This window comes from Pyrgilauda ruficollis, unplaced genomic scaffold (genome assembly GCF_017590135.1).
Source record: "Pyrgilauda ruficollis isolate IOZ18807 unplaced genomic scaffold, ASM1759013v1 scaffold16, whole genome shotgun sequence".
Classification (NCBI taxonomy): Eukaryota; Metazoa; Chordata; class Aves; order Passeriformes; family Passeridae; genus Pyrgilauda; species Pyrgilauda ruficollis.
In genome coordinates, this window is record NW_024514764.1 from 3,148,321 (window position 1) to 3,172,139 (window position 23,819).

The window sequence follows — 23,819 nt, forward strand, 5'->3', positions numbered from 1 at the left end:
TTTATATTAAATAGTGCTTTTATCGGGCTGACTGTGGCATGAGTTACATGAGAGGCTGTTTTTAAGGCTCCCAGGCCTTTCTCATCACCAACAGCTCATTTGGGGCTGCTGACGGGATCGGTGCCGGAGCGGGAGGGCGCGGGGCGGATTTTGGGGGCCGGGCCGAGCTCCCGGGCTCGCCGCCGTTGTCGGGGCATTACGGTAGCGCGGGAAGCGCTGCGCGCATAGTGCCGCCGTTACGGCTGCCGGCGCCGCCGCTCTCGCGAGAGGCGGGCGCGGAGTTCCCGCGAGATCCCGTGGCCGGGGCGAGGAGGGAGATCCAAGCGGGGCGCGCGGCGGTGAGCGCTGAGGGAGGGACGGGGAAGGGGCGAGGGCAAGGACGGGGGGAAAGGGGAGAGGAGGAGGAGGAGGGCTCCGGCCGCGCCCGTCACAGCCCGCTCTTCCCCTGGGGGAGTCGTGCGGGCGAACCCCTCGGTGCCCGGAGCTGCCCCGTGCCCGCCGCGGCCGCTCTCGGTGTTGGCTGCCCGCCGCGGGTCCCGAGGGAGCCTTGGCCACGGGGGCTCCTGAACCGGACCGGCTCCCACACCTAAGTGCCCTCTCTCAATTGTTAGTAGGTTTGAGAACGGGCTCGCTGGAGCTGCCTGCCGGCAGGTGCGTTTGCTACTCCAGCGCTCAGTTTGGGTTTTGGCAGATCTGTTGCTTCTGCTCGTGGTGCTGTAAATGCAGACAGTGGCTGCGCTGTGACCCCGGGGATGCAGGAGGCAGCCGCAGGTCTCTGTCTGTGCTACAAGCCGTGTGGATGTTGTGGCTGCCTTTCCTGGTGTTCTGGGGATTTATGGAGCGTGCAGTCACTGGAGGGACTCACCTAAGGCTGCTAAATTTCCTAGGAAACCTTGCAGGCTTTTCTGAGCTCCATCCTTGTTTTATCTTTGGCCTTTTTTTTAGTATCTTTCTGAATGGGAAGGAAGAGCTACATCTCATCATATGAATAGTGAGATGCAGTTTCACTTACACAAGTGATCAGTGGACATGGGAAGAATTCTTGTTGGAAATTAAGAGTCCAAGGTGCTTCTGGGAAACCAGAAACAAGTTGTGTGGCAGGAAGGGTTTGCTGCTACTGTGGAGTTCTGCTCCCATCAGCTTCAAAACTTAGGGGAAAGAACAATGAGTTTGGTTTCATCAGAGAAGAAAAGGTCGTCTTGCATCCTTTTTTATTTCAGAAAAAATTACAACTTCAGCCTGGGTGGGTCATGTTTTCTGTGGATCCCAGCAGTGATTTGCAGGTTGATTTTACCCTGTAAATTGAAAGCCCTCATGTTTAATGTTTCCTCAGGGCAGTGATGAATGCCTCTTTAGCAGAGCAGCTTGCTTTGAGTGTTTTGCTGATGTTTTTGTGTCCATTTCCAGAGCCATGGAGGACTTGGAAAATAATACCACTGTCTTCTCCACCCTGAGATCCCTCAACAACTTCATTTCACAGCGTATGGAGGGAGTGTCTGGGCTGGCTACACCAGGATCTTCTCAAAGCTCCTTACAGCTGCAGTACCAGCAGAGGATGCAGGTGAGGAGTCCTCATCTTGGTGATTCCTGCAGTATCACTCCAGTGTGGTCGTGTGCTCCTTTTGATTCCAGGAGCTGGGAATTTCATTCAGATCTGACTGTTCTTTCAGAAATTGACATTCTGAAACTGACATTCTGATGTTAACATTCTGAAACGGACATTCTGATATTGACATTCTGAAATTGACATAAACAAATAAAGGAAGCTTGCTGTCACCATTCTGGAATCTTTTCCAGAATATATTTGATTTTTTTTACAGTGTCAGACAGATTTATTTCTGTTTTGTAAAAGTTTAAGAAAGGTCCTTTGAATTTATTCCCTGCTAGTTATATCTGTGTACCAGCTCAGGAAATTAAATTGTGAATTGTTTTCATATTGCTGAACAAAGGAGCTTTATATCTTAACATTTTTCTGGTAAAACACTTTGTTACCTTTTTTTCAGGATTTAAAGGCTTCTTTTCCTGGACACATCCAGGAGACTTGCATTGAGGTGTAGCTTTGATATGCAAACCAGTTGTGCTTTCTTATCCACCTGGGTTATTTACTTTTTGTTTTCTGTTAGCTGCTTCAGGCTCATAAAGCATAAAGTAAATTGACATCTTAGATCCCAGGGACTGTTTGTTAGGCTGGAATGAAGTTTCTCTATTCTGTATCTTAATATAATTTCTATTTCAGCCTCTTAAGTACAAAATAAGTTTGTTTTTTTTTTAATGTAAATCCGCTTTGCATTTGGAATGTTGACAAAAATTTAAGCTTTTTCTGTCTGTGCTACATCTCTGGTGGCAGCAGTAGTTGCAGGAGGCTCTCTCTGGTTAGAGTCTCCATTGGCTGTGTGTTGGATCTCCAGGATGTGAGCAATTCTGTTGGTATTGTCTGTGCTCTCAGGTAATTTGAATGAAAAAATGAAGTATTATGTTGTAGAGGTCATGGAAGAACGTGTTATTTTGCTCAGCAGCTACTTTTATTGAGAGCATGATCTGTGCTTCTTGGGCTTGGGGAGTCCATAATTAGCTTTTTAGATAGAGAAGTAGATTTTTGTCAGGCTACATCTAGAGATTGAGAAATTTTGACTTAATAACAAGGAATTAGTTTCTTTCCAATTCTCCTTGGTTTGCTGTGGGTTTCTGAGTGTGGTGTTGAACTCTTTGTTTCCCCATCTACAGCTGGTGTGAGAGGTACCAGAAATGTGGTGATAGTTTGTAAAATGGCAAGTTAATGTCAGCTGAGCAGCACAGGGCACGATGATAGTGCTGTGCTGTTAATGGTGTGCCATGTCCCTTTTCACACATGAACTGGCCAGCTGGAGGAGCAGGCTGGGCAGATCCACTCCAAATCCCAGCTGCTGCAGGTGGAACGGGAGAAGATGCAGATGGAGCTGAGCCACAAACGAGCTCGCATCGAGCTGGAGAAGGCAGCTAATACCAATGCCAGGAACTATGAGGTGAGTGGGATGTTTGCCCATGGCTTGGGAGCATTGGCCTGAGCCAGAACACATGGAGATCATTTACATCAGGGGTGTGCTTTGGTCTGCAGTGGTCTGTCTCAGAATGTGTATAGTTACTCTCTTTTTGGAGTGAAACTAAACTGAAAGGTGAACTCCAGGGACAAGCTGGTGTTCTCCAGCTGCTAATGGACACTCTCTTCAGAGCAGGACTTCAGTGAATCTGGAATGCATTTACTGTGTTTGCATTTACTGCAGGTGTGGGTGTCAAGTTGCCAGCACCAATGCAGCTACAGAACTGCTCTGCAGGTCCCCTCTCAGTGCGCTGCACTAACTTGCTAATGTGCACAAGAGTGTGAACTTGAAGCCTCGTTAGGTTCACAGGCTGATGGTCTGATCACTGGATTCTGTTAGTTTAGCACTGAAGGTGTCAAGGGTAGCAGTAACAAAAGGGATTTGTTATATGTTTCTCCCAGAAGTATTTAATAATATTTAATTTTTCTCCTAGAGGGTTTAAACTTCTGCTGGCACAATGGACAGCATTTGGTTTGTGTGAGTGTAATTAATTGGAATGGCAGCAGTTCCAGCCATGCAGTGTCACGCAAGAGAGCCTGCACTGATAAAACAGTGAGCCTCACTCAGGGACTAATAGCTTTTATTGGGTTCTGCTTTTCTGCCCACATATGTTTGCTTAACAATGTTACTGAAATAAGCTGTGGATCAGTGGCTTTTGTAGCATAATAAAAGTCTTCTATGTGGCTGATTATTGAAAAAGAAATCTGTAAAAAATATTAAGTATGTTTTGTTGTATTTTATGAGGGTGACACATTTAGTGTGTGGTTGTGAAATAGGGAGTCAGTGATTAAATTCCTCCTTCCTCTGAAGTAAGGTGATGTAGGATTAGGCCAGGAAGAGTTCAAACTGGAATGTAGCTGAGTCAGTCACAGAAACCCTTGAAATACTAGTACAAAAAAAGGGAGCAGCATTAATCCAGCACTGTGGTAATTACCCTGCTCAGATTCTGTGTTTTTCTGAGTCATGTGGATAAAGGTTTTAGGAACCTCACATTGCTTTGCATAATCCTTGCTTACTATGCAAATCCGTGTCTCAGTTGCTTTGATTAGCAAAGCAATTTACTATGCATTTTTTCAATAAGTATCAATCAATTTGTGGTAGGAATAAACTGAAATGGTATATGAAAGGTTGTCAGACTTCAAAAATATTTATTGTATTGGTTGATAATATTTTCTTTTAAATGGCCTCAATTCCAGAAGTTGCAGAGGGAAGTTTGTCTTATTAACCCAGCTGTTGAGGGCTGAGCTTCTGAAAGTCAGTTTGCTGTGCGTGGGTCAGCTTTAAATTGGAGATTGAATGTTTTCATTTTTGATCTGCTGGAGAGTGTGCAATGGAGTCTGTGAAGCCACATCTGTATTCTCCCAGCCATGTCGTAGTGAAAGAGATTTGGAAGACGTGGTCTCTTAATTTTCCAGCTCCATTTCCCTGGGTAATTCCTTGGGTAATTCCACTGAGTTACTGCTGATAAATTTTTGTCCTTGCTAGTCTCAGTACCTTTGCTTCATGATGAAGCAATTACCATTGGTGACCATGGTAATGAGGAATGAGGACAAAAGAAGGAAAAATGGCTTCACCTTTCTGCTGTTTTTCTTAAGTCTCTTTCTGTTTTTCCCCTTGGCCAGCGAGAGGCCGACCGTAACCAGGAGCTGCTCACACGTATAAAGCAGTACCAGGAAAGGGAAACGGAGGCTGAAAATAAACTGAAAGAACAAATGGAGATGAACAAATCTTACAAGAAGAGCATGGAGACAATGAGTAAGAAGCTGCAAGAGAAGGAGAGCAAATTAGCTGAAGCTAATGAAGTAAGAACTGAGTAATTTTTAGTCCATCCATAGTTTCAGGTGACTTTGCAGTTCTTGTGACTTAAAAATGTCCCTTTTGATTAAAAAACCCCTTAAACGAAATAACTGGAACATTGTGTTTATCACCTAGAATGAATAAACCCTGATGGTGTGTGTCTCTTCTAAGTTTAGAATCAAACCAAGCCCAGATACAAGTGAGCAGGTCATAAGGCAAAGAGATTTCTTAGACAAGATCATATGGAGAAGGAGAAAAAAAGTGTGAGGCAACATCCAGCATCTGGGTTCACAAGTGTGAAGAAAGGGACAGTGATGGAGGAGATAATATGGGAAAGTGTTCAGGGAAGTCAGGAGAACGGTAGAGTGAATGGGAGCAACAGTATGAACCAAGTGTGTCCTCCTGAAGTGTCTTAAATGCCTGTGCATTCTACTGCAGAATGAATACTTGGGTAACAGTTTCAGTATATTTGGATGCCCAGACCATCTTCTCAACCTCAACCTTCTCAGACATCATTATAGTTAAGTTCAGCTGTTTAATTTGTAACTTTCCTGTACCGGCTGTTGAGCAGCAATCAGTAAGTCCTTAAGCCCTGCTCCTGCCTTGGTGGCACTGGAAATGTAGCAATGTGATAAAGCAGGTAAACAGATTTAATGTTCCAGTTATCAGTGATTAAAACCAGGAGGAGAGAATGGTACATTAGAGAAACTAAACCCACCTAAAAGATGTGTGCTGCAGTTCTGTGTCTGTGTTCTTTTATTCCTATTGGTATCAAGGTGAGAGCTCTACCTGTCTCTCTGTCGAGAAGACACACTGCATATGTAATGTGTTGAGATATTTCTCTTTTTCTCTGTTACAAGGAGCTGAGTAATGGCTATTGGAAGCAAACCTGTGAGCTTTTGTTTAGAGTTAATAAATTTAGAGAAAAACATCACCTAACTTTGAAGTTTGATGTTTTTCATGCCAGTTTGAGGTCACCCATTTAACAGATAATGTAAATGACAATTTGGATGGCAAATGAAAGTGCAAAATTATTTTCTCTTGCATTTTTTGAGGCAGGTTTGCAGGTCTGAAGGTTTGCAGGAGTGTGGGATTGTTTCTAAGATTGTGTTAATACTTTTTAGTTGGAAATTATTTCTATCGTCATCCATAATATCCGTCTTGGCAAGTCACAGCTTTATGTGTTTCTGCTCTTTTTTTCTCCATTAATTCAGACAATCACTGTATTAAAAGGAAAAATATCAGAGCTGCAATGGAATATAATGAACCAAGAGATGCAGATGACAAGCCAAGACTCTCAGAAGCAGGAACTGATGGAGCAGCTGGATGTTGAAAAAAAGTAAGCAAGGGATGAATGACTGTAGGGAGAAAAAGGCAAACAGAACTTCAGTCTTGTGCAGCTGTCATCACTCAGAAAACTTTCAACGGTGTTTGATTTCTGCTCTTCAAAGGGGTTCTTTGATCTGGGTGTGCAGGTTATAGCTGTTGTTTGAAACCAGCTCTGAGGTGCAATTTTAATTGTACCTTGAGGAAAAAACCCCACAAACTTGAGCTTTAAATCTCAGTGATGTTTTGTGTTCCTGGTGGAGAGTTAACAGAAGGCATGTGGGTGGGAAAGGCTGATTTGAACTTTATGGACTGAACAGAACAGAAATATGAAACCTTAAATCATAGTGGAGGGGTAATTGAAAGTTATGAGTATGTTTTTCCTTGCTTGCTAACTTCAGCTCTTAAATTTCTAAGTTGTGAAGTTTTGTTTATTCTGAGTATATGTTTGTTGTTCTTAGAGTTAAGTGGCTTAATTTTTTTGTATTTTTCTCAATATGCTTATTTTTATTAAAATGAATGGATATTTTTGTCTCTAAATAAAAGGGAGCTGATATGAGTGTGAGACTGAAAGAGCAAATGTTATATAAGAGTAACATTTACTTTGTTAGTGCTGTTGACTCTGTTGGTCAGAGACTTCTGAAGGTGGGTTTTTTTCTGGTACCTGAATTCTGGGTGCTCAAGTGCCTCTTGTCTCTTCATCTGACAGGAAATGGCAGGAGGCAAGTCAGCAAATCCAGACACTGCAAGCAAGCCAGTCCTTACTGACAGAATATGAACAGAAGATTAAGGTAAGAAACTTTGTGACCTATATAAAGCTTTAGATTTTAATTCCTTCAGTGGAAGAACAAAACACTGTTTTTTAAAAAACTGGCTGTTGCAGAACTAAAAGGTTAATTTGTCACATAAGTACCTGAGTTGGTTGCTAGCAAGAGTTGAGCTTGGGTAGACCAGGCTATGTACAATTAGCTGTAAAATGACACTTTGTTGTATCAATTGATTGAAAAAAGCATGCTTTCTCTATAGAAAGGTGATTTATATCCTTAAGCAGTGCTCTGCAGGAATGCTTTTTTTGATCTTATGCCACAGCACAAATTTGCTCTGCAAAAGACTGCTTCTAGAATGATCTTTTTTCAAATGGTGTGTGATGAGCCCAGCAGCTACAGTTACTTTCTGCTTCCCAGAAAATCCTTCCTCTGCAGTTGTGTTTAGAAAGTGCAATTACTTGTAAAGCTTTCAAAACTACACTATCTTAAACATCAGTATGGAGAGGCTTTTTGTGCTTCCAAATGTGCACATAGGTTGGTGGGAGTGTATCCTTTTCATTTGTCTTGTCTTCCTGGCAGAGGCAGATGTGGAGAGTTACTTTGGTTTGAGCAGTGCTGACAGTGGCACTCCCTTGCTGTAAAACCAACCTGATGGCCAGCAAGAGGAGACTTTCTCCATTAAAATGAAAAGATGGAAAACAGAATATAAGTCTGGAACACAGCCCTAAGTAATTTGGATTTTTAGTGGAAAACTCCCCAGCATTTACCGTAATGTTGAAATGCACTTTTGTGTCTCTTTCTGTACCAAATTCTTGCAGGCCATTCAAATGCTTCCCTGTGCACTTTGTTGGTGGAGGGATAGAGGACCAGAAAATCAAATATTTGGTTCAGTTGATAGAAGAGGACCATTTTAATGAGTAACTGAGGGGTTTTTTGTTATGAACTTGGACTAAGCAGGTGTGGAGAGAAGAGACCAGCCCGGGTGTTAAAAGTGCAGCAGGAGTCATCCCTGCTTTGAGCATGGATTGGACCACATGACCTCCTGAGTTCCCTTCCAACTTCATTCCAGTCCTTGATTTGAGCTTAAAAGGTACAATGCAGAAATAGCTCTTACAAATTCCAACTTACTCATTGCTGGCCTGTTCTCATCCCATGTTTTCCAGGATCTGGAGCAGAAGCTGTCCCAGCAGGAACATGATGCTGTAATTGTCAAGAACATGAAGGCAGAACTGGCTCGTTTCCCAAAAATGGAGCGTGAATTGCGCCAGCTCAGGGAGGAAAATGCCTACTTCAGGTGAAGGAAGGGTTCAGGTGTTCAGGGTTGTGTTCTTCTGTGCATGCTACAGCTGCACTGTCTGTACTTTATATCCCTCTTTAGGGTTTCCACATGGGAAAGTTCAGAAGGAAGTATTTAATATAAATACTGCTTATGAATTGAGCAGTGTCATGGTGCTTACTAGACGAGAGGATCTGACAAGATCTGGAATCTTCTTGAACACAGGAGCCTCACAGAATGTGTATTCATTGTTCTGGGTGGTGATTTTGGATTGTTAGAACAAAATTCAATGTTTAAAGGTAGTGATGAACTCCATACAACTTGGGGAAAGAATTTCCTGTAGGGAGAAGAGGCAGCTGAACATTTCTTTAAGAACTGGTTTTGCTTAGTTATTGTTACCACTGTTTTAAAGGCCTGTTGTTCCAGCATAGTGTTTAGAAAGTGTCTTGTTTAAATGTCTAAACTCTGATATAGCCATTGGGTATGGTAGGCTTTCTGGATTGTCAAAATGGCAATCAGCTTGAAAAATTAAATTAAATGTAATGTGAAATAAATTGTCTTAAAGTTTTGGATGTTTTTTGTTATTGTTGTTTGTCTTTTTTAAAAATTACATGAGTCATCTTGCCAGCTTTTTTTTTTTTTTTTTTTAATAAGTACTTTTCCTAGGTTTTGGTCTTCTAATTATTTCATTATAATTTTAAATTGCTTGTCCTGGAATTTTTTCTCATGCTTGTTTTTCTACACTGGAACATACTAAGAGATTAAAGGTCATTTGCTTTTGTACAGATTTATTTCACCCTTGTACACCTCTATCGAAGTAAAACCAAGCAGTGCTCCAAAGCCCAGGTCTGTACTGCTTGCTGTGTTCCACCCAGACTGAAAAACAGAGTTTGGAGTCTTTTGTTACCCTTGTTTTGACAAATACTAAAGCAGACACAAAGCTTCAGCTTGTTTAGGCATAATTAGGATGGTGTTTAGAGTAGAAAAAAATAATTTCAATAGTTCTGGTTTTTTTTTGGTAGCAGGCTTTGCTGTGAAGGTTATAGAAGTTGAATGTCATGGTTCCCTTGGGATTCCTGTATATCTGAAAGTTTGTGAAAGGGAGTTGAGTTGCATGAATCTGTAGTAACTGTCTCTCTCTTCATCACAGGGAAATGAAAGAAAACAATGGTTTGCTTAAAGAGGAAGTGGAAGGTCTTCAGAGAAAGCTGGAACGCTATGAGAAAGTCCAAGCACAGCTAGTGAGTGTGGAATTGGAAAATGAGGTGAGGAGCTGGGAACAGCTGGTGGATAAGCAGAACAGGAGTTTCCTCTATTGCCTATCCTGACTTTTAGGCTCTTCCTCTATTGTGTTACTTAAAATATGACACCTCCTTTAATTAATGGACTTGAACCAGACATTCCCAAACTGGAAAGTCAGCATGAGGGGAGTTATGGTAAGGAAGGTGTAACAGGCAAAAGGGATATTTACTGTTCAGCTGAAGATTTTGTATACAGAATAATCTCATCATAGTGTCTATTTTAGCCTTGATGTTTCTCTTTTACCTTTCTTTTGCTGGAAAGGCTTTTTCTGGCATCAAGCTCTGCCCAGACGTGGTGGTGTCAAACATGTATGTGTGAAGAGCCTTGGTACCCAGGGCTGCAGAATGACAAACCAAAAATGCTGGATAAGATCAGGAAATCCACAGGAGAAGGAATGACACTGACTTTGCATGGAAGATTATGAGAAAACTCTGGTTTTGAGTTTTGTAACAGCTGTGGTGAGCTGTTAGAACATGTGTCTATGTCTAACTCTACTTTTAATTTTCACTTTAGAAACTTCTGGGAAAATTACAAAGCTGGGAGAAACTGGATCAGAGCACTGGCTTAAATATTAGGTATGTACTCACAGCTCTGGAGGGAAGTAAGACTTTTGAGCCCTTTCCTCTTAATCTTTTTGAATAATTTCTTAAGTGTGTTGGTCATGCTTTCTTTCTGTCCCTTCTTCATGTGGAAGCTCTTCTAGTACATTTTATTATATATGAGAAGAAAATAAGATAGCACAATTTTTAAAGTAACTTTGGGAACTAAGAAATGTTTTTCACTAAGTCACCTTGAGTAATGTTTTTGAGGCTGGGGATCAGATTTGAATTCTTGAAACTTTTTTGTATATAGCTGCATTTTTATTTAGTTAAGAGATTCCACTTGCTTAATAAGTGAATTTCTAAGAATTTGAGCTGTCCAGAGAAGAGAATGTGTGCTAGTTATGGCAAACTATTGTAAACATATTTCCCTTGAAATCTAGATATCAAAATTAGCTGCTAGGTCATGTTGTGACTTTCTCTCCCTAAAGCAGCTGAAGAAGTGTTGTTATTTTAGTTATTTTGTCAAAGCCACTCCCCAGTTGTGTTTTCTAACACCAGCTGGTCTGAGTGCTGGTACTCAACAGCTCCTCCTGACATCTGGAGCAGTGAACCAGATTTTTTAAGGTCCCTGTGTATGTGGTATAAAAAGGAGCTGGAAATAGGGGAATTTCTGATCATTTTCTTCTGCTGCAGGTTTTCTGTGTATATATGAATCTTTTGTGTGCCATATTTCAACACTGTTCTATTTTCTCTAAATATTTACAGTGTTATTAGATGAGAAAAGGAGATGCTTCTTTGTAAATAATTGATATGAGCATTGATCACCTTTCACACTGGGTCAAAGCTGAAACATGAGCAGCAGAACCTCATCTTGCCGGTTGTTTCTCCATTCCATTCATTCCACATACCCAGCCACAGAGCTGTGTCTGCACGCTGCTGGGATTGTTTGGAAATGCACAGATGGTTTGGACACATCACTGCTTCATGTAAAAGATACACTTGTGTTCCCACTTGGGAAAGCTCCCTTAATTTTCTCAGTGTTTTCTGTTTAATGAGGATAACAAACCTTTTCCAGAGGCCTGCTGGTAGGTAGCATGCTTGAGGTTCTCTCCTGCATCTGCTGAGGATCCATACATTTAGATGAAGATGGAATTATGCTCAGTCTCCTATGGTAAGGTATGGACAGAAATTTTAGGAATCCTTTTCACAAAACCTTTTGGAGTAAAAGCTTTTTACTTACCTCAAGCTGTTAAAGGTTTAACGAGGTAATTTCACAGTGGGAGAGAAATGGAACCAAGTGATTCTGCCTGTTGAAGTCTAATAACTCCTTCATTTAAAATCAGAATATTCGCTGTGAAGTGCTGGTTTTGTGATTGGGCCATATTGTTTAGTGCTATTAATGGCACCTTCTACAGAAAGGGGAATTGCTCTTGAGAAAGATCATCTTTTCATGCAATTGGAGCAAGTGGGACTGGATGATTTCCCCCTCCCTCCCTTATTGTTCTTTTTCTTTTCTTTCTCAGACTTCTTACATCATGAATTACATTAATTTTTGGTGAGGGTGATGAAGATGATGAGAGATCATTGTCCTGGTTGGATCCTGGAGAGTGCTGTTGGTGAAAGTTTGAGAACAGTTAATTGCCCATCTCATAGTAGAAAAGAAACAGGAACAAGTTGGCTGATTGTCCCAAAGAGCCAGAGGAATGTTCTGTTTGCTAATAACTAGATAAGAAAGGGAAAAGGGAATAAATTAGGATTTCTCATCTTTTCTTATCAGGTTCTTCATTGGTACAGAGGATGTAAGGGTAGTGCATGCAGCGTGTGGAGTTTTTGGAGAGGATGATTTTTCATTTCCTCCAGCACTTCCATAGGGCTTGTTCAGTGTCTGCTCTCAGTGGTTTCTGTTCACTGATTGCCTGCTCCCAGCAGGCTTTTTGTCAGATTGGCTTATGATCAGCCCTTGCAGTGTAATTTTATGTAATAATACTTGGGAAGGAGGTGCAGCTTTCAGGAGTGTGGTGGTAATCCAACTGTTTTTAGTACTGGTCTCTTTTTGGTGACAATGGAAGAGTGTTTATAATACTTCACCTTGTGGGGGGAAAACAACTTCATTAACAGTTGACTCTGGCTAATCTTCTGTTTGCTCGTTCTGGATTCCACTTGTAAACTCCTGGGCTTTCTCTCTCTTCATAAACAGTGGAAACAAAGACAGCTGTAGCTCTATAGCTAAGTATCCCTGTGCTGTACAGTAGCTAGATAATAAAATAGGACTTATCATATGTGCTATATATGGTTCACGTGTACACATTATAAATCTTTGTCCTCTTTCTTGTGTTCACTTATATGTCCTTTGGATTTCTTGAGCTTCTTATTGCCTACCTTGCAATATAGTTGGCTCTGGGTTTTATTGTGGATCTATGTCTTTTTTGTGTGTTACTCTTATGCTGCCAGGTCTTTTCATACATTTGTCATGTGTTGCTCTGACTTGATATTTTTATTGTAGAATTGGTTTCAGCTGTAAAGGGAAAAAAGCCACAAAATGTTAAATTCTTGCTCTGTGAGTAGAAAGTCTTATTTATTTTGGAGTGCACTGTCCTATAGAAGGATATTTATACATAGCTTTTTTAGGACTGTTATTAGGAAAGTGTTGTGTTGAAAAAACAAGCTTCTTGTTCACTGTCTCTCCAGGATATGCTGATGTAGTTTCTATTTCTTCAAAATCCAGTATTTGAGTAATTGAGTTGTTGACCATCTTCACTGACAAACCATGTTAATCGTGACACACTCGCTTGTTTTTTCAGCATTGGACCTTAGAGGTATTTTCCAGACAGTTCCTCTATTGCCATTAAACAGTTAATCTATTTTAACAGAAAAATACTTGGGGGAGATTTTGGGTGACAACAGTGGCTTTGAGTGACAAAGCTCAGAACTCCCACGAGATGGCGCCCGCTCTCCTGCAGGGAAAGGACGGGCTCGCTGCAGCCTGGGTTCAGCCCGCTGGGAATCCATCAGCCTTGGGAAGGGGCAGCTGCGCTCCGGAAAACTCCTAACTGCTGCCGGCAGAACTTTTAAACTCTCTTTCATGCTGCCTGCATACACTCACCGTCTCCTTGCCCAGTTCTCCGGGCTGTACCTTGGTATGAAAAGGGTTTGTGCAGATTTCTCTAACGGAATATGAAACAGCGTTTTTCTAGCTGACTTTGTAAATTTCATGTTTACACCACGTATTCTTAATTTTGTCTTGTTTAACAGGAGTTCTTCACAGCCTGGTTCTTTTCTCCCCACCCCAAGCCTTAGAATTGCATTATCAGAGCAGTGCTGTTGTTCTGCCTTTCCCTTCTGCAGCATGTAGAGGATGCCCAAATAAAAAATGAGGATGCTTGTTCTATGAGCTATTAATCTAAATAAGCCTCTTTTGCTGCTGTTTGTCTGTGTTTGGTTGATATTGTTTTTGTCCTCTAATGAATTTAGCAAGTGATTTGCTATCCCTAAATAGATATACCTTGGAGTACTGAGTGATGGAAAAAGATGTGCATCAGGTATTTGTTAAAGCTGAGGCAGTAACTCAGATACTGAAGGTACTGATAGCCATTGATAGCAGCTGACAAGGTTTAATGGTAAATTTGTCTTTGTGTTATTCCATAATTGGCAGAAGATTGCAAGCTTTGAAAGGTTGGAGTTTGGCTGAAAAGTCGTACAAGTGGGTGAAGACTGCCAGGTGGGCCACAAACAACAGCTTCTGAGGAGTTTTAGTCCCAGCTTTTTTTCTTTTTTGAGGTAATAAATAGTAATGTGTGATATAGGGTTTGTTTTTGTTTGTTCCTTATTTTGCTTCGTGTTTTTTTAATGGAAGCAATGAGTATAAAGTTTTTACAGATTCACCTGCTGGGCTCTCAAAGATCTTTGTATACACAGCAGAGTTATTTCATATTGGTGATCAAATATATTGATCATGGCCTATTTAAGTCAGTCTTTCCTTTTTGGAGCACTATTTTCTGTTGCCAGTGGTACTGTCAGCTCAGGCTTGGTGTTCATGTGTGGGAAGAAACAAAAGATTTTGTTCATACAGCTTTTCAGAATAATTTTGGCTTTTTTCCATATTATTCAGCTGTCTTTTTCTGAAGGGCCATGGAATACAGTGTGGAAATTAGAGGGTGGAGCTGATGTGTTAGAGAGAAGAGAAGTGTGCTTAGACACTTGTGTAGAGCTTGGAGACTCTGGTCATGGCCTTGGGTGTTCTGAGTCACATCCCACTTGGTTCTGGTGTCAGACAGGTCTTGGCCCCCTGTGCTGATGGTGTGAGTCTGACCCAGAGACACTTGGGGTTCACTGGGTGTGGGTTTGGGGAGTGCCCACAGAGCCCTCGAGGTGAGTGCAGGTGGCTGCAGCAGTGACATCTCCTGGAGCTGCTGTGGCTGTCTGGGGAGCTCACTGGCCAAGCCAGGCCTGCCAAGGGAAGTGCACTTTGGCAGGAATTTGGGCCAAATGCTGAGGAACCATCTTCCCTTGGTGGAGCTGCCAGCTGCAGACAGCAGACACTGATCTGCTGACCTGTTGCCTGGAGCCAAAGAAGTGAACCTGGGAATGCTGACCTGGTTTTCTTTCTGAAACATCTGTGAGCTGGCTGGCTGACAAATCTTGGGGACTAACTTCCTGCAGTGTCTGAGACCAATTAAGAGAGGAGATAGTGTGAATGTGTATGCATTTCCTCTCTAAGAAAGGGTTTAATTAAGTGGCAAGCATCTCTATTTAGTACAGTGGTTTGCACAGTTGTAATTCATAATTACCCAGGTGCTACACTCAGTACGGGAAGTCCTTCTATGCACATTCTGCTTTTGGAGCTGGGGGAAGGGAGGAGAGAGAGAGGGAAAGGGAATTGGATTTCTTGATTCTGCATTTAGTGGTGGATTAGTGCTCTTTTTTTTCAGTGAATAGAAGAAAAAGGAGAATATTTGAGTTCTCTACTTTCCTTTTTGAATCTTGATTAACTATGCTTAGCTACTGTGCACTCTCTTCCATCCAAGGCATTGAATATCTTTGCAGTAGTGAATGAAGCTCATAATCTTTTCCTTTCTCACAAGGTAGTAATTTGTCTTTCTCTGAATGTCCATTATGAGTAAGTGGTTACTGGTTTAAAAAAAATCCGTTGACAGATATACAAAGTAGCGCATGTTGAAATAATTTGAATTACTCATGTTACTCTGGATACTTAATTAACTGCAACCAATCAAGACAAGACTGGTGGTTATTGTTGCTGGTTCCAGTAATGTCATAGTTCTGGCATGATCATTCCATAGTGGAGCAAATATTTTTATGGGATAGCCTATTGTAGCCCTGTGGTCTTTTGTCACCAAGTAAGAAATCAGTCTAATTAAAAGCACTTGGTGCTGGCTGGCCCCTGTAACTGTACCACTGCCCTGAACTACAGTGCTGATTTCTCTGTTGGAGGGTGAGAAGTTTGGTTTGTCTGGGTTGGCCACTGATGGCCCCCAGCTTTAGAGCTGTGTCCCTAATTGGAGGAGAAAATTAGGATTAGCACAGTATGAGGATATTGAAGCTTCATATTCTATGTCTTAGTTTTTTATAAACAGTTATAATTTATGATCTGTGAACAGACTGAAATTTGCATGACTGCTGTTTACAAGATTCCCAGTGTAAAACAAACTGTCTCCTCTCAGTGGGAATTCCCAGGGTACCCAGTAGGGAGATAAATGCTGCGTAGGGGGAACAAGTAATTAAAAACCACCACAAACAAGCACCAAAAACCAAAACAACAGCCAAAAAGCACTGTGCTTGTTAGAGAAACTTTCATAGTTACGAGATCTCAGCTTACCTCATGGATGGGCTATCTGCTGTTGTCCTGTACTGTTACTTTACTGTTACTTTACTTTACTGTTACTTTACTGTTACTGTTACTGTTACTTTACTGTTACTTTTTTTGCCTTCTACTGAAGGTGAAGATTTGGGGAATGCTAAAGCATTCACTCTCTGCAGAGGGCCCATTTATGCAGGTTGCTAATATTCCCCCAAATCCCTCAGAATAGGGCTTTCTCTTGGCTTCTGCACAGGGATTAATATTGAGTGAATTTCTCTTGCACTGTTCTGTCAGGATGAGTTAGTCCCAGTTTAGAGCAGCTCTGCCATTCCTGTCTCACCTGGGGCTTCTGACTCCAGTGTCTGTCTTAAAATATTCTGTTCCTACCTGGTACCTTCTGGTTCTGTGAACTCTGCACTTGAAAGAGGTGTCCTTGCAGAGCAAAAAAGCAGTCTGGAATGGGAAACAGCAATCCCATTCCTGATCTGTTCCCTCGTCAGGTCTCCTGTGTTGGTGCATAAATAGTTGTGCTGTTCCCAAGCAGGGCAGGGGATGTGGAAGGGATGATGAGGGTAATCATTGTGTTTATATAGAAATAAAGGCTACGTGCTCAGTATTTGTAGGACTTGGCATGTGTGAAAGATGAAAGCACTGCCTCAGCAGCGTTTAGCAGCTTCTTGAGGGGGAAGTGCCTGAACAGTTCCAAAGGGCATCTTTGGCTTTAGAGTGAGGTACAAGTGTAAAGAGAAAGCTACTTGTGGTTTTCTTACACTAATTGTGCATGTGCTGAAGCCACCAATTTTTACACAGAGAAGTTGTGGGGGAAGCTGTCACCTGTTGAATGTGACATGCAGCATATGCTGGAGTATTGCTCTCAGCTCTTTTGTTCTTCATTATTCTGTTCTCTTGTTTTAAAATGCACATTATTCTTCACTTTCCACGCTGCCTTAGGTTTTAGCTTTCCATGACAGAACTCTTATTGTGCCTCATGGGGAGAAAATGCTCCTTTGTCATCTCAAATTCTGAAGCTCCAGGCTTCCGAGCAGTCAGATGCCATTTTGGGAGACTTCAGTCCATGTCTGGGTGTTGGGAGTAATGCATTTAAATGTGATACTTGGAAGTGGATGTCAAGTCTGTGCTTTAACCAGAGTTTAGTTTTCTCCCATTCTCTTGGAGTTTATCCACTTAGTTTTAATAAAGCAACCACATTTCATAGATATCTTTAAGTGTTATAGGTCTATGTTACAGTTCTTCACTGAAATGCTGGGCAAAACTTCCTGCCAGACTTTCCTATCTGCTACTAATTTTCTTTAAAGAACGTTGTACTTATCTGTGATGTTCAAAAATGTTAGTATTCTTTCTCCTTTGCCATTAATGCTTTTATTTCCATTTGAATATATCAGAGTAATAACTCTGGAGGCTAAAGGAGAGATAGGAAAGTATAAAATAAAACGGATGAGCACCTGACATTGAAGCAGAGCAAGGCTGTAATGTATAATCAGATAATCAGAGTGAGAAGTAAGCAAGCTCAGATCAAAAATATATCTGTCCTTGCTTTGCATTTCAAAGCTCTGGGAGCAGTTCAAGAGATTGTCTTCCCAGGATCACAGATCTGACATTCTGGAGACAGAAAAAGCTGTTAAGCAATAGCTTAGCACACTGTCCATCCTTGGTGAAGGATGATTTGAGGAACTTCAGTAGTTTGACTGCAAGAACTGTGTGGAGAGTAATTTAGCAATGTGTGCTGGTGTTGTCTGCTCCATAGCAGGTGTTTCATTTGCCATGGGGGGCTCACCAGCCAGACACTCCATTTTGAGCTGCTGCTGTATTTCTTGCCAGTATTGTTTGACACTGTTGGAAAACAGTTGGGTAGAAGTTGCTCTGGCTCCTTGCAGCATGTAGTGACCCATGTTATGTGTAAATGGCTCCAACTTTGCTGCTCACTCTGCTGTGAAGGAGAAGCTTTCAAAAATACAGACACTTCTAAACAGCCACTTTCATTGCATTAGGCAGCCCTGTTTGCCTTAAAGTGAAATTATCATTTAAATAGCAGAGACTAATCAGCAAGGGGATGGTTTGCTCCTGTCAGACAGCTCAAATGCTTGTGCTTGATTTTTATTCAGCCTATCATTTGATCGTTTTCAAAAACCCAATAACCACTATAATCTCCAGCTCAGTTTTAATTTTACCTTTCCATTTCCATTTTAGCATCTTTCAGTATTTCAGCTCGGGCTGTTGATGTGCCCTTAGATGTGCAGTGCATTATCCCTCACTTACCCCCAAAGTTTTCCTTTTGCAGGGAAACTTTTAAACACAAATGTACATCCCATACATGCATATTGGGGGTGATTTTGTTTTAGCACAGCAATGTCTTTTTCAAAGCTCTTTTCTAACTGCAGAGGCCTTTTTTTAACAGAAGCAAAGCAAAATGTTTCAGTAAGGATTCAAACTCTTGTGTGCTGCTCCCCTGTACTCCTGGGCATGGCCTTTAGCTACAGGGCAAGGAATCTCCCTTCTTCATTGGATCAAGGAATACCAAGATGGATTGTGCCAGACTGATGTAACAGCATTCTTTGTCTAGAGAATTGATTATCTTATCAAATAAATCACAATAAATCTTATTTATTTGAACTTCACTGAAACAGGAACCACTTGGGAAAGTATAAACCATGAAGGAGAAGATGGAAATTAATAGAAGAATTGTAGGATGGATAAGAATTGTTTAAACAGGGATAGATTCAGTATTGTTGAAAGGAAAATGCAAGGATAAGTAGAATTCCTTATAGATTAGCCTTAGGATCTGCTTTATTTAGTATTTCTATTAATGGTTTTGGTGCAAAAATTTGGTGTGTGCTGATAAAACTTGGCTAATGATGCCAAGTTCAGAGGATTCATAAATACACAAAAGCTGGATATGCAGAACTGAATGACCCTGAGGATTAGAGTGCAGAAATGGGACAAAATTCAATGAAACAAAGCATAATGCTCCATGGAATTGGGAGCTGAATGCAAACTTCTTTTGGAAAATGTAGCACATGCAGTGGAAAGGACCAGAAGGGCTGTGTGCTTGTTAAAATCACTGTTCATTCTCACACAGGGGATGCACCAGGAGAAAAATTTCCATGGAGGTGAAAGTGTTCAAGGGGCTTGGGAGATACTTCTCAGAATTCTGGTCACCCAGTGTGGAGGAAGATGGTGAGGGGATGCAGAAAGTGCCTGCTGGAAGGAGCCTGGGAGTGTGGAATGGAACAGCTTCTGGCAGAGTCTGGTGGGAGATGTAATTGCTGCCAGGAAATTCATGGATAGAAGGCAGGAGAAGGAAGGGGGATCCATACTCGTGAGAAAAGGAACCAGCTATCCTTAGGACTTGCTCTGGCATCTAAATCAAATTGCTGTAACCCTGCCACGAATGAAGTTACAAGGAGGTTGTTACTTTTAGGAAGACTAAAGTTCTGAAAGCAGCTTCCAGTGGAGTGAAAGGTATCCAAATTACTGCTCCACAGGGTTATGGAAGAGATGAATTATAATAGCAAAGGACTAGACAGGACCTAAACTAGAAGGTTCTTTCGGTCCCACTTTCATTTGAATGTGTATGTGCCAATCTGTAAACCAGATGTACTCAGGAATAGGAAGAGGGGCAGTACATTTTAGTTTGGAATTGCAGGCTTTATTTAATACCAGGGTTCTGAAAACTGGAGGTGGGGAAGGGGGAGTGTGGGGTTTAATGAGTAAAAGCAGAGCATGTCCATCTTTCTGCCCATGCAGAGAAAGACCTGTGGACAGGGACATGAAGTGTGAGAGCAGCTGACCTTTGTTCATGTTGAGAAATAAGCAGTTTGCTGAAAAATGCACTGAACTATTAAGAAGAGCTTATCTGTCAGTGCTGATAAGACCAAAATATGATTTGTATCGTTGGAGAAGCTTTTCTGAGTGTTTTTGGTGCAGGTTATCTTGATGGTGTTTTGAGAATGACTCACTGCAGGTTAGTGCTTAACCACAGCAGTGCCTAGAGCACAGATTCCTGCTTCTGAGGGAGCTGGGAAGGGGCTGCTTTAATAATTTGTCTTTGGTTTATCATCACTGCAGTGAGGAGCTCTGTGCTGGATTGGCCAGGAAAGGTCTAATTTTCAGTTTTAATTGTACCTAACAGCCAGCATAGCAACATCAACTTGGGCAGGAGGAAATTGGAAATGTATGAACATTACAGAACTTCAATTTTTTAGTATTGTTAAAGTGCTCCTGCTCTGACAAGCTTGCTTACGTGCCCTGTGAAGATGTTATGTAAGCTTTGTCCTGAAGCTCCAGTTTGTCCTCCCTTGGGACTGCTTTCCTAGTGAATATTTTTGATGAAAGCTTATCTTTACCTGGGTTATATTCTCTTTCTTCACAAGCTACTTTACTAAAGGGAGTATTCTTGCAAATATACCTTTTTCCATGCATTGCTTGGAGAGAGAAAAATTCATGTGGTTTGGAGTAGCAAAAGCACAGCACAATATTTTCAAACATTTCTTAAAGGGCACAGTGAACTTGAAATGTTAGTGAGTTAAAAGATTAATGTGATAAGTGCCTCAAGGTTCTCTTGAACTAGCTGTGATTATGTAAGTGTTGTTTGTTATTTTAAAATAACTCATAGCATGGAAATTAGCATGGTGGATTGGATTATTTACTCATCCATTTCTGGTCAGTGTCAGTGCTATCTTGGGCTAGATAGAAAAATCCTGAGTAAGATGCAAGACCTGAAGCAGATTTTTTTTAGAAAGTTTGTTAACTCTCATCAGTATGAATTTTAAATAAGCATAAAGATTTTTAGTTGGTGCCCTCTATCCCTTTTAAAAAGTAAAGACTCTTGCAGTTTGGAGCTATCATGTGTTGTGTGCATAGAGTAAATAGAAAAATGTTTTGCTTTCAGCTGTAATCTTTCTTATTTGAAACAATATTCAACAAAGTTGTAAGGTATTAGAAGTGAGCTTCCTAAATTGTTGCTGTTTCTATAAATGATGCCTTTTTCTGTTTGATACAAAATGAGAAGTGTTTTTTGCCTTAACTTACAAAACCCAGAGCCTGAAGTAAGCTGCCTGCATGAGAGCAAACACTGCACTGGGCTGGCAAGAGCACTGGGGCTGGGATAATTTGAAAGATTCCCATTCTGGAAGCAAAGATGGGAGATGTTGGGGGCTGGGTGGGTCCCTGTGTTTACTGAACACCCAGAATCAGTGTTTGGGGGTTGTTTTCAAAGTGCTGACCTGCCTACATGAAATAAGAGCTCAGGGCTCATGCTTTCAAATGTAGCTCTCAGTGGGGTTAGAGCAGCTGGTAGGAAATGGAGCCAGGCCTGCAAAGGAGAAAGGAGATAAAACTTGCCAACTCTCCCACTTAGCCAAGGCAGGTAAGAGGTGGAGGGGCATGGGACCTTCTCTCCCTCCTTTCCACTGGTGTAAAATTCTAGGAGTGCATTGGCAAAGCTAATTTTTTCAAATAGATGTTCTGCACATATTTTGGTCATCACCTTGCAGCAAAATGGTTTTTTTCTAATGAAGTCACGTCTTGCAGAATGGTGTTTTTGTGAGAGCATGATCCATTTTCAACAGAGTGGTAGAAACCTCTGCAGCAGCGAAGCTGCTCTCAGCTTTTGCTGCCTCTTGCTATATGAGCAGGAGCAGATCTGTCACAGAGCTCAAATTTCCCACACAGGCAGAATTTTGTCTTTTCTGGAAATGTATTGATTCACATTTTGAGCATCTCTTCTCTGCTTTTTTAGTACCTCTTGGACTCAATTCTTACTCACTCCTTTTCTCTGCATTATTCTTAACTCTCTTGTCAGCAGAGTTAACAATTTCTGTGTCTCTGCAGGGAGTAATGGGCAGCTATTGCAAGAACCATTTTCTGGCACAAGTTGTTCTTGTTGTAATTGCTTTTGAATTCTTATTACTTGTTTAAACTGTCTTCCAGAGACACTCTGATATAAGCAGTGTAGTAAAAGGGAAGATAAATCTTTTGGGTAGGAAGAAATATGAAATTCTGGATTTACTTGAGTTATTCCCTGCTGACCAAGTTGATTTATTTTCTGTTTTAATGAAACAGTCATCCTATTGCTGTGATACACATCAAGCTCTTCAGTGATGGCTTGAAATCCTGCTAACTTTTCTAAGGAGGGCAGAAATGGGGTGTCTGGCTTTCACTGAGAGTATGTTCAGTATCTGCATCCTCGGTTAGAGAAGTCAGCTCTTCATCCAGTTAACTGGGACAGCTTTTGGGAATACTTCACAGCTCTGCTTCTGGCTCCATTAGAAGAAGATGCTTTAACCTAGTCATGAGTTTTTTGTACTCAGTTTTGCTACTGTGTTTGCAAATGACATTTGACTCGGTGCTCTTTGTACTCCTAGAGATAAAGCTCTGTGGCTTCAGGTGGTTTTCTGCAAATGCAGCAGCCAAGGTTGATGGCATCAAGCCTATTTTGTGACAAGCCTTTCATTTAGGCTTGATGGTTTCCAGTGTGACTTTGGCAAAGACATCACCTGCCTTCTGGAGAGCTGGCCCACTTGTCAAGGTCACACAACACCTTTTGGCTCACCTGTCTGCAAGTACCTGGCAAGGGGAAATGCAATTGGCACTTTGTAATAAGTGATATATTTGCAAGTCTGGTAGAGAGGAAGAGTAAAAAAATGCTCTGTTTTTTATTTTTTTTTTTTTTTCCCTATTTGAATAGACATAGGTCTTGGAAATGCACATGCTCCTGGATGGCTTGTGACAGCTGCTAAAGATAAACATGCTCTTTCTCAATGTCATTTGAGTGTAGTTAGATAGTTAAAATAGCTTTTTCTGTTCCAGAAATATCTGTCTGGTTTTTGTATTCTGTTCTTTTCAGTGGTGGTGTGTCCAGATCAGCAGATTTTCACAGATTTGTAGAATACCAGGTTGGAAGGCACTTCAAGGTTCAGCCTTTCCTGAGAAAAGCCTGGTCTGGACAAGATGGCCCAGCACTGGGTGCAGCTGAACCTTAAAAGTGTCCAGTGTTGGAGGAAAGTTCAGGTGAACCCTTAACCAATATACATCCTGAAAACCTAAACCAGAATGTGTGAATCTACAGCACAGTTCAGTGTTTACCAGAAATGACTTTCATACTCTAGTACCCCCGTGAGGTTAGTAATTGTCAGAGACGTCTGATATACAATGTTAAAAGAGCTGCATTTTTGTGTCTAAGGTTATAAGGGCTACAAAATAAATATTTGGCCCTTCAGAATTCAACCATCAGAAGGACAGTTACCAAAGTTTTAGCATCTGTGTCAGTCTGTGGTTTTTGTCAGGGAGAATGGGATGCTTTTGGTATTAAGTTGGGATTCAGTTCTATGGTGTGACTAAATCATTACTTGGAATTTGATGGAACCATATCTGGCAAGAATCTTGCTGGCAGACTCAAGTTTGTACGTGGGTTTTTATAGCTTAAAGGAGCTGTCTCTCACTAGGTTGTTGCTTATAATTTTCTGTGCTTAGTAATTTGAAATTGTTAGGTTTGTATATGCTGTCCCCTGCATTTTCCCTCCTTGCTGTGCCAGGGGAGTGGGGACTTAGCTGAAACAAGAAGGAAATAACCACCTTCTCCTCCTCCACACGCTGCTGCGTTTGTCAGAGGCAGCTCAAGGGCTCAGGTTGTCCTGCTGTTGTGGAGGAGCTGCAGTTCTCTTCTGTCTGAACAATAAGCTTTGTATCTGTTTGTACAGTAATGAACTGCTTTTGTTTCCTTCAGGAACCTGCTCTGCTGTCTGGAGCGTTTCCATTTACAGACAACCCTTGCCAAATTAATTTTATTTAATTATCTCCCAGGGCTAAGCTTGAATACATTTTGTGTTAAATTCACCGTTTCTCCCTCTTCTGAACGAAATGGACTTAATATCCTTGTTAAAATCTGATTAAAACTAA

General features: G+C 41.3%; 1 protein-coding gene across 2 annotated transcripts in view; it reads left to right on the forward strand.

Annotated features, from left to right (window-relative positions):
- Window positions 1-282: 282 nt before the first annotated feature.
- Window positions 283-23,819, forward strand: part of MAD1L1 (mitotic arrest deficient 1 like 1) — a 350,265-nt gene continuing 326,728 nt past the window's right edge. Inside the window, exons 1-9 of one of the 2 annotated variants that reach the window (XM_041462740.1) lie at window positions 283-338; window positions 1,408-1,561; window positions 2,862-3,002; window positions 4,700-4,879; window positions 6,089-6,213; window positions 6,910-6,991; window positions 8,131-8,261; window positions 9,394-9,508; window positions 10,059-10,120. In XM_041462740.1, coding sequence (XP_041318674.1) covers window positions 1,412-1,561; window positions 2,862-3,002; window positions 4,700-4,879; window positions 6,089-6,213; window positions 6,910-6,991; window positions 8,131-8,261; window positions 9,394-9,508; window positions 10,059-10,120 — 986 coding nt within the window. In that variant the 5' untranslated portion in view covers window positions 283-338; window positions 1,408-1,411. Of the gene's footprint in view, window positions 339-492; window positions 652-1,407; window positions 1,562-2,861; window positions 3,003-4,699; window positions 4,880-6,088; window positions 6,214-6,909; window positions 6,992-8,130; window positions 8,262-9,393; window positions 9,509-10,058; window positions 10,121-23,819 lie in introns of those variants that run through there. The other variant, XM_041462739.1, reaches the window with a different exon arrangement.